Source organism: Pan paniscus, chromosome 6 (genome assembly GCF_029289425.2).
Source record: "Pan paniscus chromosome 6, NHGRI_mPanPan1-v2.0_pri, whole genome shotgun sequence".
Classification (NCBI taxonomy): Eukaryota; Metazoa; Chordata; class Mammalia; order Primates; family Hominidae; genus Pan; species Pan paniscus.
The window spans coordinates 52,809,142-52,826,772 of NC_073255.2; the positions used below are offsets into that span (position 1 = coordinate 52,809,142).

Consider the following 17,631-nt stretch of genomic DNA (forward strand, 5'->3'; position numbering starts at 1 on the left):
ACAAAATATACACAGTCAGACAAAGCTTCAGTCTCAGTATGTGATTGATGGGAAACATAAAGGCAACCAAGTGGCATGGGTCCCTGATGGCAAACAGTGGCCAATTATGTCTACAGCATCGTAACTTGAAAGTCACTGGACTCAACTGCAACTATAATTAAAGCAAACAACGAAGGTACTAAAATCACTAACGGATTGGGCATGGATGGTTCCAGACTGGGGATGGAGAAGTGGTGCTGGCCTCCATACCTCCTTCACCTTACCTTCTGGGAGAAGTAGGAAAATGTGAAATCGGCCACAGGGGCACTTGCTGGGAGCTGGTCTGAGTGGGTCTGGCCACCTTGGTGGGGGTCTCCATTGTGACAGTCCCAGGAAGCAGCCCCGTGGCCACATCCTCCGCACAGCACAGCAGTCTCAGGACATAGCAGGAAGCCTCCATCTTCAGGCTGCAGGGAGCTGCTGCAGAAGTGGTGCCCTGGAGCTTAAAAGTTTAAGAACAGTTCAGGGTTTATTGAATGGCCTCGTCTGGCATCAGTAGCTGATGTCCGCCATGCTCAAAAAGCCAATTTAACAAACAGCCCCACTGCTACTGAGGTCTCTGCTATTTGGGTGGGTGACCACAAATTGGCCCCGTGCATTAGCGCTATGTTGTGAGTGGTAGGATTCACACTTTCCAGCATACTAGCCAAGACAGCGCCCAGCTGGCACCAGCTAGAACTATGAGGCATGTTTGATCAGGAATTTCAGGGTTGCTTAGTATTAGAAGTTCATGTTACCCCTTCAGCTAAGCCAATAGAAAATCAGCAATTGCATAAGGTCATCTATAACTCTATAAGGTTGTCAGCTGGGAGATGGCGCTCTTACAGACAGCAAAAATGCTCTTACAGACAGCAAAAATATTTTCCCTTACTGTGGTGACAAATTTTAGTGATGCCTTCAAACTGCCTGAGCAGTGTCCAAATGACTTAGAAAGACAAAATATGGTTCACTGACAAACTCTGAGGCCGCCTACATATGGATGAGTCTCCCCCATATGCATCAGAGGCTCACCAGCAGCTTTCTGATGAAATTCAATTGCAGGGGTTAGATACCAACCTGGAGAAGACCAGAGAATATGCTGTCTGCGGTCCCAGTAGCACACAGCCGCCTGTGATAGAACCTGGGGCCACCACTGCTCCAGGCCCTTGCGATTATAATGAAAGGTTTGTGGGGAATTCTGTATGGGAAGGAAAGTGCAGAAAGAAAAGGAAACCCGGTCATGTTTCAGTCATGTATCTGGCTTATTTGATTACGAATCATGCCCTTCACCAGGCTTTGCTGGAAATTCCCTTGCTGTGATCGCAGGCCCATTCCTGGGAGTCAGGCCTAGGCTGACCATGGGGATACGATGTGGTTAGAAGCCAAACCAGCGGGGCTGCTGCAGGCACTCGAGGGAGAAGTCTTAGGTAGAGTAGAGCTTATTAAACCATTGACTAAAATCCATGGCCACTGCTTCAGACAGTTCACCCAAAGGGGCGAGTCACATACAAAACATGCTCTGTCTGCCCCGTGGGGCCTGGACTTGGCTGGAACATACTGTGGTGCAGTGACTGAGGGGGCACCGCGGAAGGCCTGGTGGTAACTACTTGCTTATTCCGAGTGCAGTCAAACCTGGCAGGGCGGCAGGGCTTGGGAATGGGACTCAAGGACCGTGCCTCTGGCCAGCAGGGACGAGGGTCAGTTAGCCAGTCATCTTCGTGTCCCCCATCATAGGACCCTGTTTTCAGCTGTTATCACCACCTCACCCTGCTGATGAGCCCCAGCGAGCCCTGCAGGAGTGGGTGAGGCACAGCGGGTTCCTTTCTCGGCGGCGGCTCCAGGCCCCACCTCTGGCAAGACCAGCCTTACTCTCAGCCTCCCTCCCCCGCACATGGCTCCAATGAGGTGAGTGTCTCTGTCTCAGGCTGTGGCAAGGCCAGGCCAGCATTACAATCATGCATGAGAAAAATCCAAGACGAGTATTTCCGATGCCTGCAGCCGACTGGCTCTGGGCTTGCTCTGCTCTGCAGAAGAGGTGGTGTAGGCACGTTGGAGGACACAGGCCCAGGGTCAGAGGCTCTGGAGCTCAGTCCCCACCTACACAAGAGTCACATTCTAGTGCCTCAGCTGACGCTCACTGTCCGTGTCTGTTAGCATGGAGCTCAGAGAATAGACCTGCCCCGGTGAAGAGTAAACTATTAGATGATGAGAAAGAAAAAGAAACATTTTATCTGAGGAATGCGAGTCCCTTTAAATGATCAGGCCCAGAGATGCATTAAAATATGACAGCAGTCGTGTCTCACTCCACTTGAGCTAAACAATGACCTCTTGAAGCCACTTGCTATGTGGGCTCTAAACTGACCGACGCCAAGTAGCCAAAAAATGCCATTCACCTTATAGTTCAACAATGTATAGCCAATCACTGACCAATGTTATTTCTGTAAACCAACGAGAATTCCTGAGGAACAACTTCTGTAATTGCCCCCTTCCTGAGTCGTCATTTTTTCTTTAAAACTTGAGCCTCTCATTTGTTTTCCAAAGCACTTCCCAGTGTGCAGTGTGCACTTCCCCATTCTGCAGTGCTCAACCTTGGCCCAAATAAACTCCCTGTTTATTAACTTTGCCTCTGTTTCTTTCTTTAGGTCAACAATGTGGACTGCACTTAACCTCAAATCCAACGCAACGTCCTGGCCCTGGGACGCTCACAGTGACCACCATGCCGCTGCCTGGGCCGCCCCGTTTGTCCCCAACCCTCTCTTCACCATGATCAGCCTTCGTTTATGGTGTACCCATGACATAACTAACTCCATCTTAGAAAAAGCCTCCGTTTGGCCGGGCGCGGTGGCTCATGCCTGTAATCCCAGCACTTTGGGAGGCCGAGGCAGGCGGATCACCCGAGGTCAGGAGTTCAAGACCAGCCTGACCAACATGGAGAAACCCTGTCTCTACTAAAAATACAAAATTAGCCGGTCATGGTGGCGCATGCCTGTAATCCCAGCTACTCAGGAGGCTGAGGCAGGAGAATTGCTTGAACCCGGGAGGTGGATTGCAGTGAGCTGAGATCGGGCCATTGCACTCCAGCCTGGGCAACAAGAGCGAAACTCCGTCTCAAAAAAAAAAAAAAAAAGAAAGAAAGAAAGAAAAAGCCTCCATTTCTTTTCATAGAGCACTCTGCCAACAAGGAGAAGATATTTTGTTTAATAAATAAATAAAAAAATAAAGGCTGCATCCAACCAGATAAGGACACGAGCACACTCTTCCACTATTGGTTCTCACCAGAGGGCCCTGTGACCATACAAGATTAGGCCTGAACAGCTCCAAATGGCCATCTTAACTGCCACTTTATTGCAGTCACTCGTGATGAGAGCTTGGCGTCTGCCGCCAGAAGCTCTGCTACCTTCAAGATTTTCTTGTAAGACTGATGAACCCTTCGGTCCAGACTGGGACTCCTTTTGTCTTCTTGGCTCCCCCTGGCATGGTTCATTAACCCTTTCTATCTCTTTTTCTTCTTGATGTTAAATGTTACTTTGTTTGCTGTGGAATGTTTAACTTACAACATTTATAGGTTAGGTATACTATTATGTATGGTTTGCAATACTGACTGACTTATGGAGTGGCATCAGCCTGTGTGCCCGCAGCTCTGGCTGCAAAGTAATGGGAAATACTATGGAAAATTGCCTCCTTAGGAGCTCCATGTAGCTCATGGCTTTTGTGATTGAATCACAATCAATAAAAGCCTGACACTGTGGAAAGACACAAACATGCGTGGACCTAGTTATCTCTAACCTTGCACTACTCATGACACTTCGGCTCTGGGGCTTGTGGTGCAGGGGCTCACATGCTGTCCACTCTGTCAGATGAAGCCCACTTCCAGGTACTTCCAATGGCATGTCAACCCGGATCTTCTGTCCTCCCAGAGGGACATCTGAAGTCACTTCAGCTGTTCCTAATGTGACATATTTTTAGTCCATTCATCATCCTAGTCACTTGCTTCCTATTTTTCCTTTTATATCCCTTTAGTTCTTAATGTAGTGATTTTCTTTAGGAAAACAACAACAACAAACCTGCATGTCTTAGCTGAGTCCTGGGAAAAAAGAAAAGGGCACCGGTGTCTATCCAGATTAAAGTCCGTGCATGTTTGTGTCTTTCTACAATGTCAGGCTTTTATTGATTGTGATTCAATCACAAAAGCAAAGGGCCTCAGAACAGGGATGGCTTGGGGGTGGGGGGATTGCGCTCAGGCCTCAGGAGACAGACACAAGAGTACCCCCACCAGGCTTAACTCTGCTCACAGCTAAGAAGGTCTTCTGTTGCTAGGAAGGAAGACCCTTTCCTTCTAACCAAGCACACAGGCCAGAGGTTTGCTCACCCAAGCACTTCGGATTTGTAACCAGTGAGGGCCCAAGACAGACTGCGGCAGCTAAGCAGGAGGTGGGAGGTGGAGTCAATGAGCTCCCGCAGAGGGAGACCCCACTCTGCTCTTGTTTCTCGTGTGTATTCACAGGCCCTGCCTGCATTGCCAGGCCTCAGCAGAGAGACAAGAATGACATTCCTGTGGCGGCACCCAGGGAGTGCTGATTCCACTTGAAGATTTCTTGCTAATTGAACAGTTACTTACACCTTAGCTAAGTCTTGAAATAATTTCTCAAAAATAAGCTGCGAAATTCTTCATTGGTTGACCCTAGCATTGGAGAAAATTGTTCTGCTCAAGCAGCAAAGAATGAGTTTTCTTAACTGGGGGTCCAGGGGATGTGCCAATCTGCCCAGTAGAATCCAAAAGAAGTAAGAATTTCACACAGAGATGCTCTACCCTGAAATGGATGCTACACAGGGCCTCAGCGATCAGATTTCCGGGGGACAGACAGACAAATCCGGCCATAAAAGGTAGGCATATTGTTAGCAAAATGGAGTCCGAAAAACAACAGACCTGGGCCCACGCATCCAAGTGTCTGGGTCACAAACCATCTGAAGGGTCCAATTCTCCCCAATACTGCTGTCAGCAAAGACTCGGAGACTGCAATGGTGGGGAACACAGTCAGGTGTGCAGCGTGGCCTGCCCTCACAGGTGGCTGTCACGGATTCTTCTTTTCCTAAATTTCCACCTAGGGGCTGAATCATGTGCGTCTGTTGGCACAGGTTGGACTTGGCCCGTGGTCTCCCAGGGCATGGTGCCAGCCGCATGCTCTGCCCTGCCCCCTGTCCTGTCAGGTTTGAGGATTTTACAAATAAATAAAAGGAGCAATATTATAGCAGCAAATCAAGAGTAAAGATCAGGTGGATTGGAGGTAGATCAGAAAGAACTGTGATCAGTTTAGCTGTTCTTGGCAACATTGATGGGCCACTACCAGTCACTGCCTTTGAACAATAACATGAAAGGAAAAGTTGCATCGGTGAAAACAGTGGAACTGAATAATAACGAGGAAAACAAACATCTACATTTACCCATGTTTTTCCTTTAAGAAAGAAAAGTTACATTTGTTCTTTATATGCTTAAATGTTTAATTTCCATTAGAAGGAGTAAAACCATCAATTTCAGGTACAGGGTGACATTAGAGAAGGCCAACTATTTTTTAAAATTATGCCTACTTTATATTTTGTATTGCCTGGTGCTATTGTGTTTTTTTAAATTGTGGTAAAACAATAACATAACATTTACCGTCTGAACCATTTGAAGGCACAGTTCAGTGGTGTTAAGTGTATGCACATGTATATGGTTGTGCAGTACATTTTTAGGACTTTCCCATCCTACAAAACTGAAGCTCTGTACCCATTACGCAACCCTCCGTTCCTCCTCCCCACAGCCCCTGGCAACCACCCCACTCTCCTTTCAGTGTCTATGAATGTGACTACTCTAGGGACCTCGCATAAGTAGAATTATAAAGGATGTGTCTTTTTGTGACTGGCTTATCTCACAAAGCATAATGTCTTCAAGGTTCATCGAATGCTGTTTTAAAGTCTGTATGTTATGCACCATGAAATAACCAATTACCATCATGTTGAGTGCTTGTACCCAGAAGGCTCACCATATTCCTTCCCAGAGTTCATAATAGAGATGATGATGATTCCTGTATGACATCACCTTCTACGGCTCCCAGCATTCGGGGGTTTGTCATACTACCTGTTCTACTCCTGCAAATTAACTTCAGAACACCATTCTTTTTTTCCATCAATTTAAGAGCTGCATTTGCTAACCCACCCTCGGGCCATGTAGGAACAAGCATCGACTTTCACATCTGAGCAATTCTTTGTAAGTTCCATGTCATTTGCATGTTCAGAAAAGCAATATTTCGCCATGGTACATTGACATACCTATCAGCACTGTTATCACAATCCAGAGGCGCCTGTGTTTTTTCATTAACAACAGCCTGTGTTTTTTCATTAACAACACTTAACGCTGCTTCACTAGTTGTTTTCCAAATGTTCTGTAAGAAAAAAATAATAAAATAATGTGAGAGAGCTGCTTATGAAAACCCAGTACATTTGGGAAAGTAATATTACTTCATTAACAAAATAGCAGTGGACCCCTGCTGTGCGCCCGGCACTGCGCTGGGCACCAGAGAAGCAACAGCGAGGAAAGCAGACAGCTTCATCCTCCCAGGGCTCGCGTTCTGCCAGAGGAAGCCAGAAAGCAAACATGTAGCCATAACAGCATCTGCTGGGGGTCGTGCTGCGGCAGAATAGAGCTGCAGGAGGGATTCGTGCAGGGTCAGGACAGGGTGGGGGTGGGGGGGCGCGGTGCTTTTTTATACACAGGGTCAGAGAAGGCCGCTGTGTGTGACGACATCTAAGCAGAGCTGGAAGAGGAGGAATGCAGAGCTGTGCCGAAGGTGGAGGCACACCTGCTTCGTTGCAGGAGCAGCAGAAGTCTCGTGGGGCTGCAGCCACAAGTGGGAACCGAGAGAGCACAGGAGGTGACCTCAGAGTTACGGGAGGCCAAGTGGGGTCAGACTCAGGACGTGGAGTTTCATTCTGAATGAGATGGAGGGTTCTGAGCACAAGAGTGGCATGCTCCAATGCACAGAAGCAACAGTGTGGTTGCGGTACTGAAGAGAGCCTGGCAGGCAGGAGTGGCAGCAGGGGATCCACTCAGAGGGCTGTGAGGACGGCAGGTCTTGATTGTGGAGTGAAGGCAGAGGGTGAACACCTCTGAGGCTATGGGGTGGCCGGGCTGGCTGCTGGACTGGAAGCGAGATGGAACCCAAGAGAGAACTCAGAGACAACGCCACTGGGCTTGCTTGGCCTGTGCACACTGAGAGCTTAGGTGGGGTGGGGGCATTGGAGGGCAGGTGAGGGGTGCTGGGAGCCCATCTTGGTCATGAGGCCTCTGTTGACCTTGCATTGACCTGTGCAGCTCTCCTTGTGACAAAACCTCAATCCCGGTGGCACCAGGAAAGCAGGGAGGTGCCCACGGCACAGGTGGAGGGGGGACACTTTTGGCCTACGGGAAGCTGGCCACCTTGTTTCCTACACAGGACGCCTGTCCCGAGACAACGCCCCACTGTGGACATGATTACAAAAAGCAGCCACCATCCCTCAGACTGAGGGCCCAGGGCCTCACTCTGGCTCTTGATAGAACTGTTACCAGAAGTAGTTCCAGCCAATTAAGAAGTTAGTGTAAGTTAACCAACGGCCCCGCCCCTCTCTGGGATGTGCGCTCCCTGTGCTGTGGGCCTTTTACAGATTTGTAACTACAGGACATCAGGTGCTTCATCTTTCAGGAGAACAACACAGGAAGGTGTCAAGAAGGCCAGAGTGGAAGCTGAAAGATGCCAGCTCGTGCCTGAGTGCATACACCTGGCACCCGCCCCTCTTCTGTGACAAGAACAGGGGACCCCTCTGTGGCCTCCCAGAGCAGGACCTGGGTAGATCCTGGCAGTTTCCTGAGGATGTGAAACCCAGGGGCTGGGACAGCTGCATGTACCTGCAACCCCTAAAAGGCATGGTGCTAGTGAGCAGCATGGGAGACACAGGGCTTTGCAAGACACTATCCTATAACTATGCCCAATCAGCAAACTGCCCAGTACGTCCAGGCCCTGGTGTATGGCCCTGTGTGACCTTCGCCTGAGCCCACTGGGGCTGTAGAGAGCAGAGCGGCCAGAGTGCAGCTTGGAAATGGGTCTCCCAGTCAACCAAAACCAGAGAGCCCCCTAATTGCACATTTCACCAGGACCAAGGCCTTTGGGACATGATGGTCAAATCCTAAAGGCATCGATCTATGCCCAAAGCTGAGGTCCCAGGTGGCTGAACCTTGGAGTCACCTGGGTGGGGTGGGGTTGAAGCACCATCACCCTGAGCCATGCCACAGCACGTCTGTTAGAATCTTCAGAGGCTGGGCTTGTGCGTGGTTTTGTTTGGTTTCTTTGACTTTTAAGCTCCCTAGGTGATTCTGCACAGCAGATCTGCACCAAGTGTTCAAGAAGCATGAGGTCTGTTTGCCCCCTTGTGTTTGGAGGTGAGGGCACTAAAAGCCTAAGGAAGTCACTGTATGTGGCTATTTACATTGTGTAATGTGAGAAACGCAGGTAATATCACCTCCCCTCTAAAACACCTCTCCCCAACCTCCTGTTCTCAGAACCATCAGACGCTCATCTTACTAAATATCCTTCCTTGGGAACCTAAAAATGCCTCCTTCAACTTTCGCTGACAAAAGTGATGGCAGAGCAGAGAGAAGCTCCCAAACACAAACACTGTGGGTTGAGATCAAATTCATTTCAACATAAACTCAGATGGATGTGCTACGGAGGGGGTGGTTTAATAACGCTGCTCTGCATGAGGAATACTGAAAAATGAACTGCAGAAGAGTCTTTGCCAAGGACAGCAGAGGTTCTGGGAGCTCAAAGAGAACTGGCTTCTTTAAATTTGAACTAGAAACGCACAACTCTGGGCTGTCCGTACATGTCCCTTTGGAACCAATGCTTATTCTGGGTGAAAAGCATGTCTCACTCAGAAGTTTTCACTCTTCTCTCGGACCCCACCCACAGATGTGAGAGTCACTCCTCTCATGCTTCTCCTCCATCTCCAGGTCATTGCCCAGGCCTTCAGACCCAAGCCCTGTTAGCTACTCTGATAAACAGATGCAAGGGAATTCACAAACATCCAGGTAGCCCAGTCTTAATTAATAGGGGTCTTCAAAGAGCTCCCCACACTGCGCAAGTTAAGCAGGGTTTCAGTGCTTTGGCTGCTGGAAGCCTTGTCTGTGCTGGAGCCATCTCGGGGCAGCCCCCACTCCCCACCTGGGGGACAGCACCCACTCCCCACCCCGGGGGTAGCCCCCACTCCCCGCTTGAGGGGCAGCCCCCACTCCCCACCTGAGGGCTACCCTCCTACTTCCCACCTGGGAGGCAGCCCCTACTCCCCACCTGCAGGGCAGCCCCCACTCCCCACCTAAGGGCTACCCCTCACTCCCCATCTGAGGGCTATCCCCTACTCCTCTGGGCTGGGCTAGCCCTGCCTGCACTTCTTATATGTGGAACTACACTCTGGAGCTGAATTAAGGCTTTATAAGTCACACTTGCTTCATTGGCACAAACACACATGATAGGAAAACAATCCCTGATGAATTCCTGATGAAACATGGAGGTGCTTTTTAGCTGTACTGTACATATACTGTATTCAGGAAGAAAAGCCTAATTTCCCCAGATCCAGGAATACCTTCTGCCTGGAAGCTGATGAGGATGGGCTCTGTGATTCCCGGTCTTCTGCCTTTCCATTCAGAGCACACCAAGGACAGCCACACTTCCCATCACTCATAAGAAGCACATGATTAGCATAGACCTCTAGAGAAAAAAAAAAAAAAAACCAAACATTCTGAAGACTGCAATGTGCTGGGAAGGTGAGAAAATAAAGCTGGAGAAGCCCTAAGTTATACATAAGGTCAAAGCCACCTGGGCCTAACAACGGGCTGATCATGAAGATGCATGTCCTTGGGCTGCCGTGTCCTGCTGTGTGTGTTTTCTTTCTATTTCCTTGCTTAAACAATGTCTTGGGTGTAGCCCACACTAAGCAATATGAGGAAATGCACAACCACCAGCCACGCTGACAATGAATGCCTGTTCAGAAACACCCAGTGGTCTGGTCATAAAATAATGAGTGTCAAAGGTCCTGCTCAGGGGTGTGTAGTAGAGGGGGCAGCACCACAGTCGGAAGGAGTGGTTGGGGAGCTGTTGGACAAACAGGAAGACCATTAAAGACACTCCAAAGTTTATAAGCAGGATGTTCCCACCCAGGCAATCTGGCCCTGATGGTAGCACGGACCTGGCTGACGTTCACTCCTCCCATCTCTGAGGGCTGAAGGCCGGGCAGTGAGCGGAGCCAGTGTCCACCCGGCTGGGAGGCTGAGGGCCCTGCCACATCCCATGTCTGTGAGAGCATCTGGAATAGGATCTGCGCACAGCTGACAACTGTTGCCAGCGATGACATGTCCTTGAGTGTTTGTGATGCCATTCTCTCTACTCATGCAGATGTTTGAAAATGTCCATAATAAAAGTTAAAAGAAAATATTTCTGCTAGACCTGGCCCTGCACAGAGCCACTCTCAGCAAGAAGCCAGGCAACTGCCTTGGGTGCAAGAGCTGCTTTCCCAGAAGCCCCCACCCCTCTCATCCCCAGGTAGGAGGGGAAGGAAGTGGGGGTGGCGGGTGAAGAGGGGACTGGAGCACCCTGCTGCTTTTCCGTCAGACCTGAGTCCCTGCAAGGAAACCTGTTTCTGCCTGGGCTCTCTTAACCCCAGTCTGTTATTCTGGCCAGCTTTGCTCAGGCTAGAAGGAACCCAAAGGCCTGCAGGCCGCCGAGAGCAGCAGGTTCTCCAGGAGCTCCAGGCCAGGGCCGGGCCATCCTCACAGGGGATGTGGCTTCCAATCCCTGCACCCCAGCAGTGGTGCTGGCAGTCAGCTTGCCCCTAGCCTCCCAGGACACTCTCAAGTTTAGCCTAGGACAATATCAAATCCAGTTTTAACATTGTGAGTCAAAGTCACTACTTACTGTCAAGAGTCCAGTGTATTAATATCTTGTGATAATAAAAGCTGAGGAAAAATCAAAGGCCGTGTTCCTGGCCTAATATGTGACGTGCTACAAATGCCATCGAGTGCCGTTGAGCACCCACGCAGGCTGGATGCACCAACTGAGGTATGAAGTAATTTCCTGAACTGGACACATCCGAGAGGAAGAAATATTTAGAAAATGTTTCGGAATAAGCTAGAATAGTCAAGTGACTCATATTTCTCTGAAACCAATTAATCATCAAAGTCACTGTGCTCAAATTATCTGGAAAAAAAAGTGGATATACCCCTGAACAGAAAGAAATAAATAAAAAATCATCAAAAGTACATAAAATTGCAAAATTGAATAAAGTATGTCACAAAAGGAGAAATAAACTAAGTGAGTGAAACTAATCCTGAAATTGGCTTAATTGTCCCACAGAAGTGATATTTATAGGTTTTTTGAATAAACATGGAAACTGACTCTCCTAGTCTTAAAACTTGAAACTTAACATCCATCTCATCTGAGTTCTTCCCTCAGGAAACCAACCCAGGAATGGGACCCACCAGATCCCTGCATCCAGCCAGGCCCCTCATTCCTCAGATTGCTTCCTCACCCCTCTCTAGTTTTTGTTTTCTCGCCTTCCCTCCTATATAAACCCCCAAGTTTTAGTCAGATGGGGAGATATATTTGAGACTTTATCTCCCTTCTCCTCATCTGCAGCACCTGATAAAGCTTTCTTCCCTGGCAATCCTCGCAGTCTCCATGATGATTATGCTCTGTACGTAAGCAGCAGCAGCAGGATGTCAGGCAAACCCCTGGCATTTAGGTAACAATTCCACATGATCTTAACATAAGAATTGCAAAAGAATTGGCGTTGCATTGTTTCAACATTGATGCCAGGCACACACCCGCCTCCTGCCCCGCGCCCCCGCCCCCCCACTCCATTTAAATCCGTCTCTTTAGAAATTAAAAAAATTTTTTAAATTTAATTTTAAAAATCAGTTTCTCAGGTCTACCAAATGTGTAGCCTAAGTTGAAAACTCAAAAATTCCTTCTACTTAAAGGAATCCTGGCAATTACGTTTCAGGCAACACTTTAGAATTTTCATTTTAAAAATTAAAAACAGAGATACTCTCTGTGTTAAGGACGAGGAGGAAAACCCCACACCTGTGGCCATGCAGACACCTCCTGTAACCTAAGTATTCCCTTCATTGGGCTCTGGGAGGCCCCACTTACAGTCTTGGTTGTTCTCGAAGTGTGGCCCCCAGATCTCAGCCTCACCCCAGACCTCCTAAAGCAGAAAGTCAGGGGTGGGGCCCAGTGAAGGAGTTAAAATTATACCATCCTGGCCAGGCGCCGTGGCTCACGCCTGTAATCCCAGCACTTTGGAAGGCCGAGGTGGGCAGATCACGAGGTCAGGAGATGGAGACCATCCTGGCTAACACGGTGAAACCCCGTCTCTCTACTAAAAATACAAAAAATTAGCTGGGCGTGGTGGCGGACGCCTGTAGTCCCAGCTACTCAGGAGGCTGAGGCAGGAGAATGGCGTGAACCTGGGAGGCAGAGCTTGCAGTGAGCCAAGATCATGCCACTGCACTCCAGCCTCAGTGACAGAGTGAGACTCCGTCCCAAAAAAAAAAAAAAAAAAAATATATATATATATATATATATATATATATATATATATATATATGTACCATCCTGGCATGTGGACTATTTAAGTTAGAGGCACTTGCAAAACAGCAGGTTTAAGATCACTCTGACCTTCCTTCTGTTTCTTAAAAGCAGAAAATGAAATTCCCATGTGGAAGATGTCCTGTTTATACCAGGGAAATAAAGCAACATTCTTATCATGGTGGCCATGCCTCCTTCCCCAAGGCCTTACCGACCCACAATCCACCTCCAGGAGGGCTACAGCTGCACAGATGAAGACCCCAGCTCTTGTCAGTGCTCACAGACAGCTCACCACCAAAGGAAAGGCAGCAGGCAGCCTGGAGACACCTAAGGGAAATAAAATAACCAGAGGAAAATTAAATTAAGTACAATCGTTTAATCACAGCCATCCTGTGACCACTCTTCCATCCATATCCATATTTCTGCCACAAAAGTATTAAGTACAAAATTGGCTGCCATATGAACAAAAAGACTCGCATCTATGGTTCTTTTCACTTCATATTTCCCAAACTCAGGGTCTGTTTTAGAAGATTAACTGAAATATAGTTCCCATCTGACTACTAAAACAGCCTCCGAACAGATCCATCTCTCTTCCTGCTGCCTCCAGGGCTTCCTGCCCAGATGCACAGAGCTGACCTTCCAGGGCAAGGTCTGGCAGCTTCCAGGGCAAGGTCTGGCAGCTTCCAGGGCTCCTCTTCCTCCTCCTCTCTTCCTGCCTCACCATCCCCATTCCTGCTGCTCACTCACAGCCCTAAGAGCACGTTCTTCCAGCCCGTGGGGATCTGGCATGCTGCAGAAAAGAACAGCATGGAGCCCATGACCCTGGGGAGAGACGCCAGCGCAGACACAGAGTAGGCACTGCATGGCATCCTCCCTGTTTATTTCCACAACAGACTTGAGAGGTTCCGTGCAGTTACTTTTTCAGATGCTGGTATCATTTTGGTATTTGTCCCTGTGCAAATCTCATGTTGAATTGTAATCCCCAATGCTAGAGGTGAGGCCTGGTGGGAGGTGTTTGGATCACGGGGGCAGATCTCTCATGGCTTGGTGCTGTCTTTGTGAGTTCTCCGAGATCTGGTCATTTAAACGTGTGTGGTATCTCCTCCCCTCCTCTTGCTCCTGCTGTCGCCATGTGATGCACCTGCTCCCCCTTCACCGTCCACCATGATTGTAAGCTTCCTGAGGCCTCTCCAGTAGCAGACGCCAGCATTATGCTTCCTGTACTGGCTGCAGAACCGTGAGCCAGTTAAATCTCCTTTCTCAGTCTCAGGTATTTCTTTATAGCAATGCAAGAATAGCCTAATGCAGATGGGATCATGAAGGCCCAGCAAAACAAATTAACTCAGCGAAGCTCACACCATCAGTGAGAGGCAGACCAACATTTAAACCTGGTTCTCAGCACACCCAAAGCCGATGCCAATTCTATGGCACCTTCCTTCAAAGCTCTCTACAGGTGTGCCTCCAGAGCTCAAGCTGCAGCTGAAGTCAGCCCCAAAGCTCTGCCCCTTGGCACAGCTGGTGACTTTCCCTCTGGACTCCCTAGGCCTTGACAGCTGTCTGCTGCTCTCATGTTTGTCAGCAGAGATCATCATGGGTCATCATCTGGTCCCTGGTCATTCCCTTTCAGCCTGTAGCTCCTTGGGTCCTGAGGTATCTGTGTCTGGCACCAATCGACTTGAGAAAGATCAAGTGCAGCGAGTGAAATAGTCCTGAACTAAGGTGCGGGTTTCCTGGGTTCTGGTCTTGATTCAGCCAGAAATGGATGGTGTGATTTGGGTTTCTCCTCCATGCCCATTCCCAGCGACAGGGCAATGGGAACCGTTGCCAAGTTCTCAGCTCCATGTAGGCTGCTGTGCTAAGGAGAAGGGCAGGCTCTACATCCACTTCTTCTAGACACAGGCAGTCACCTTGCCTCTCTGTGTCAGTCTCCTTCTCTGTTTGAGAGGAACGACACAGACCTACTTCACAGGGCTGTTGCCAGGACTGTCATTCCAGAAAGGGCTGCCCTGTATTAGCTAAATGCTTGGTAACCAGCTGCTAAAGGTGTTCGCCTTTGTTCTTTCCCCTGAAAAATGCATTCAGCTCTTTAGAATTCTCTTTTTTACCTGTCTTGGATGTCTATAAAGTCTAGAGGATATCTACTTTATCTTAAGCAAGGTTTCTACAAAGATAAAACTGGATAGTTTCACCCAATTTTTACAAGCCTGGTTCTTGATGCCCAAGAAGCCGCCACCAGAGGGCAGACGAGGACAATATTTATAGTTGAGGAAAGTTTGCAGGGAGGTGAAAAGCTGTTATTTTGAAGATGAAGATGGTCACTAGGTCAAAGGCCTCAAACTGTTGAATAATTCCAAGGATTTCCTTGTCTACTCTCAACTATGCTTGTCTTCCAAAGGCCAGAGAAATGAGAAAATAAAAAATAACAATAATAGAAAAGGGGACAACTTTGGAATCATACAGACCAGACCAGATCAGACTTAGAGGATTTCTGCAATGATCTAGCGGGCAAATAAAATTAAGGAAAGGACGAACCTAACCTCTGTCCACCACATGCGCCCCACAGTCCACAGCTGTGAGACTGCCCATCACTCTGGGCCCACACAAGGTTAGATAGCCCTGGCACCCACCAAGTTCCGAGACCCTCCCAGACACCCCCACAACAGGATAACTTCCAAGTGCTACACACAGAAAACACCAGCCCTGGTTTCTGGGACATAGTTGGCCCTTGAGAAGTAATTTTCTGTCTCAGAAGGTGAGAAACACATCCCCAACAGGTGTGTCCTCCACTCACAGAGGCGCCAAGGATAGTGCTGCAAAGCTAATTTTCCTTGAGATTTCAGAGGTCTTTTCAAATAAAAAAATGGAAGGGGGAGATAATTTAAATACAAGGGAGGCTCTTTTTCCTGGTGTTGTGAGGAGGCAGGCCCCCAGGCCCTGGCACAGAATCAGCACCATTTTCACAGAGGTACCTGGCTTCCTCTTAGTTAACTGTGACTGTTGGGGAACAGGATGATACTGATGGCTCAAACACAGTCTCTGAGGCATCATGTGCCTCAAGGGAACTAGTCGAGCCATTTGTTTGAATTACATGACAGATCTCTTAGAATCCCTTAAGAGTGAGTGTTTTTCGGGGCCTGTCAGGGGCTGGGGGGCAAGGGGAGGAAGAGCATTAGGACAAATACCTACCACCCAAACACACACCACACACTCACACCACACCACACTCACACCACACAAACACCATACACACACACCACACAGCATCACACACAATATACACACACCACACAGCACATACCCACCCACCACACATACATCGCACACACCACACACCACGTACCACACAAACACACACCATACACACAAACACCACACACACACCAACACATTACACACACATCACACAGCACACACCATGTATCACACACACACCATACCCCACTCATACCATACCACACATACAACACACACTACACACAGACCACACACCACACCACCCACACACATGTCCTATACCACACACACACACACAGACACTACAGGCCTAACTCCATGAAATGAGGGCTACAGGAGAGTCAAGAAACCTCTTCTGTTTCTATGAATAAGATCAGTCACTGTCTTGCTTTAGGTGACTCAGGAAACCCCAAAAGGCTATGACTTCAGAAATGGGGCCTCGACGCCAATTACAATGGCTAGTGCGTGCATGAACCAGTTGGTCTGCAAGTACAAGATGTATAAATATACAGGGGAAAAAACATCAAGTCAGCGACTTCCGCTCCTCAGCTTTTCTTTCCTTTCTAAGGGCAAAGGGGTAATTCCTTGCAATTCCCTGACTGATAAGAGTGAAGGTCAAATTGGGCCAACATCAAGGCTCTGGGAGTCTGCAGGAGCATGGGCATTTGGAATAAAAGAAACATGAGGTAATCAGAAAAAATAAGGGAAAAAATTGTAGCCAAAATCAGACAATGCTTGGCAGCAGTGAGTGACATAAGGCAAAGAAATTTCCAAGCATGAATGTGACCAATCCCGTCAACACGTGCAGCCTCATTTTCTCATCCTGGTTTGCTTTGGGTTTCTTTGATAAAATGATGGTGATGGCACAAAGACAGTAAGCTAACAAAGGCAGAAATGCTGACAGCAAGCATTCATCAAGGATACTGATTTTTATAATGACCCTCTGGAGTTTACAGATGTGACAACAGGGGTACTCAGATTTTCAGGATGAGAAATCTGGGGGTGAGGAGGTAAAGTGACCTGCAGTGGCGGGGTACCCCACTGGGCAAGATCTGCAGGCACAGGCTCCCATCATGCCAGGCCAGGGGACAGCGGGGACCCACCTGGGTCCTTACCACATCCCACAGGCAGGTCACCTTGCTGGCCTCACACCCAGGAAAGGGGGCATGGAGGTTTGCACCATGTCACACTGCCATGAGACAGTCAACAACAGAGCACACAGGCTGCCCAGCCTCAACAACACATGGGTGCTGGCGCGCACAGAGCATGGGGAAGAGGGTTTAGAAATAAGACCCATGGAGGCTGGGTGCGGTGGCTTATGCCTGTAATCCCAGTACTTTGGGAGGCCAAGGCGGGCAGATCACAAGGTCAGGAGATCGAGACCATGCTGGCTAACACAGTGAAACCCCGTCTCTACTAAAAATACAAAAAATTAGTCAGGCGTGGTGGTGGACGCCTGTGGTCCCAGCTACTTGGGAGGCTGAGGCAGGATAAATGGCATGAACCCGGGAGGCAGAGCTTGCAGTGAGCCAAGATCGCGCCTCTGCACTCGAGCCTGGGCGACAGAGAGAGACTCCGTCTCAAAAAAAAAGAAATAAGACCCCTGGGCCAAGACCCCATGATCTCTTCCTGTGCCAGGTTTCTCCTGGTCTCCATGCAAGGGACCTAGCAGACAAGCAGATTGCTTAACTTTGTCTACTACCAGGCAGCAGAAAGTCCTCAAACT

General features: G+C 48.7%; 1 protein-coding gene across 1 annotated transcript in view; it reads right to left on the reverse strand.

Annotated features, from left to right (window-relative positions):
- The window catches only part of PKD1L1 (polycystin 1 like 1, transient receptor potential channel interacting), a 263,204-nt gene that overhangs the window by 230,965 nt on the left and 14,608 nt on the right, over positions 1-17,631 (reverse strand). Inside the window, exons 3-7 of the mRNA XM_055115919.2 lie at positions 12,883-12,998; positions 9,670-9,794; positions 6,328-6,440; positions 1,096-1,216; positions 264-481 (exon numbers count right to left, since the gene is read on the reverse strand). Coding sequence (XP_054971894.1) covers positions 264-481; positions 1,096-1,216; positions 6,328-6,440; positions 9,670-9,794; positions 12,883-12,998 — 693 coding nt within the window. The remainder of the gene's footprint in view (positions 1-263; positions 482-1,095; positions 1,217-6,327; positions 6,441-9,669; positions 9,795-12,882; positions 12,999-17,631) is intronic.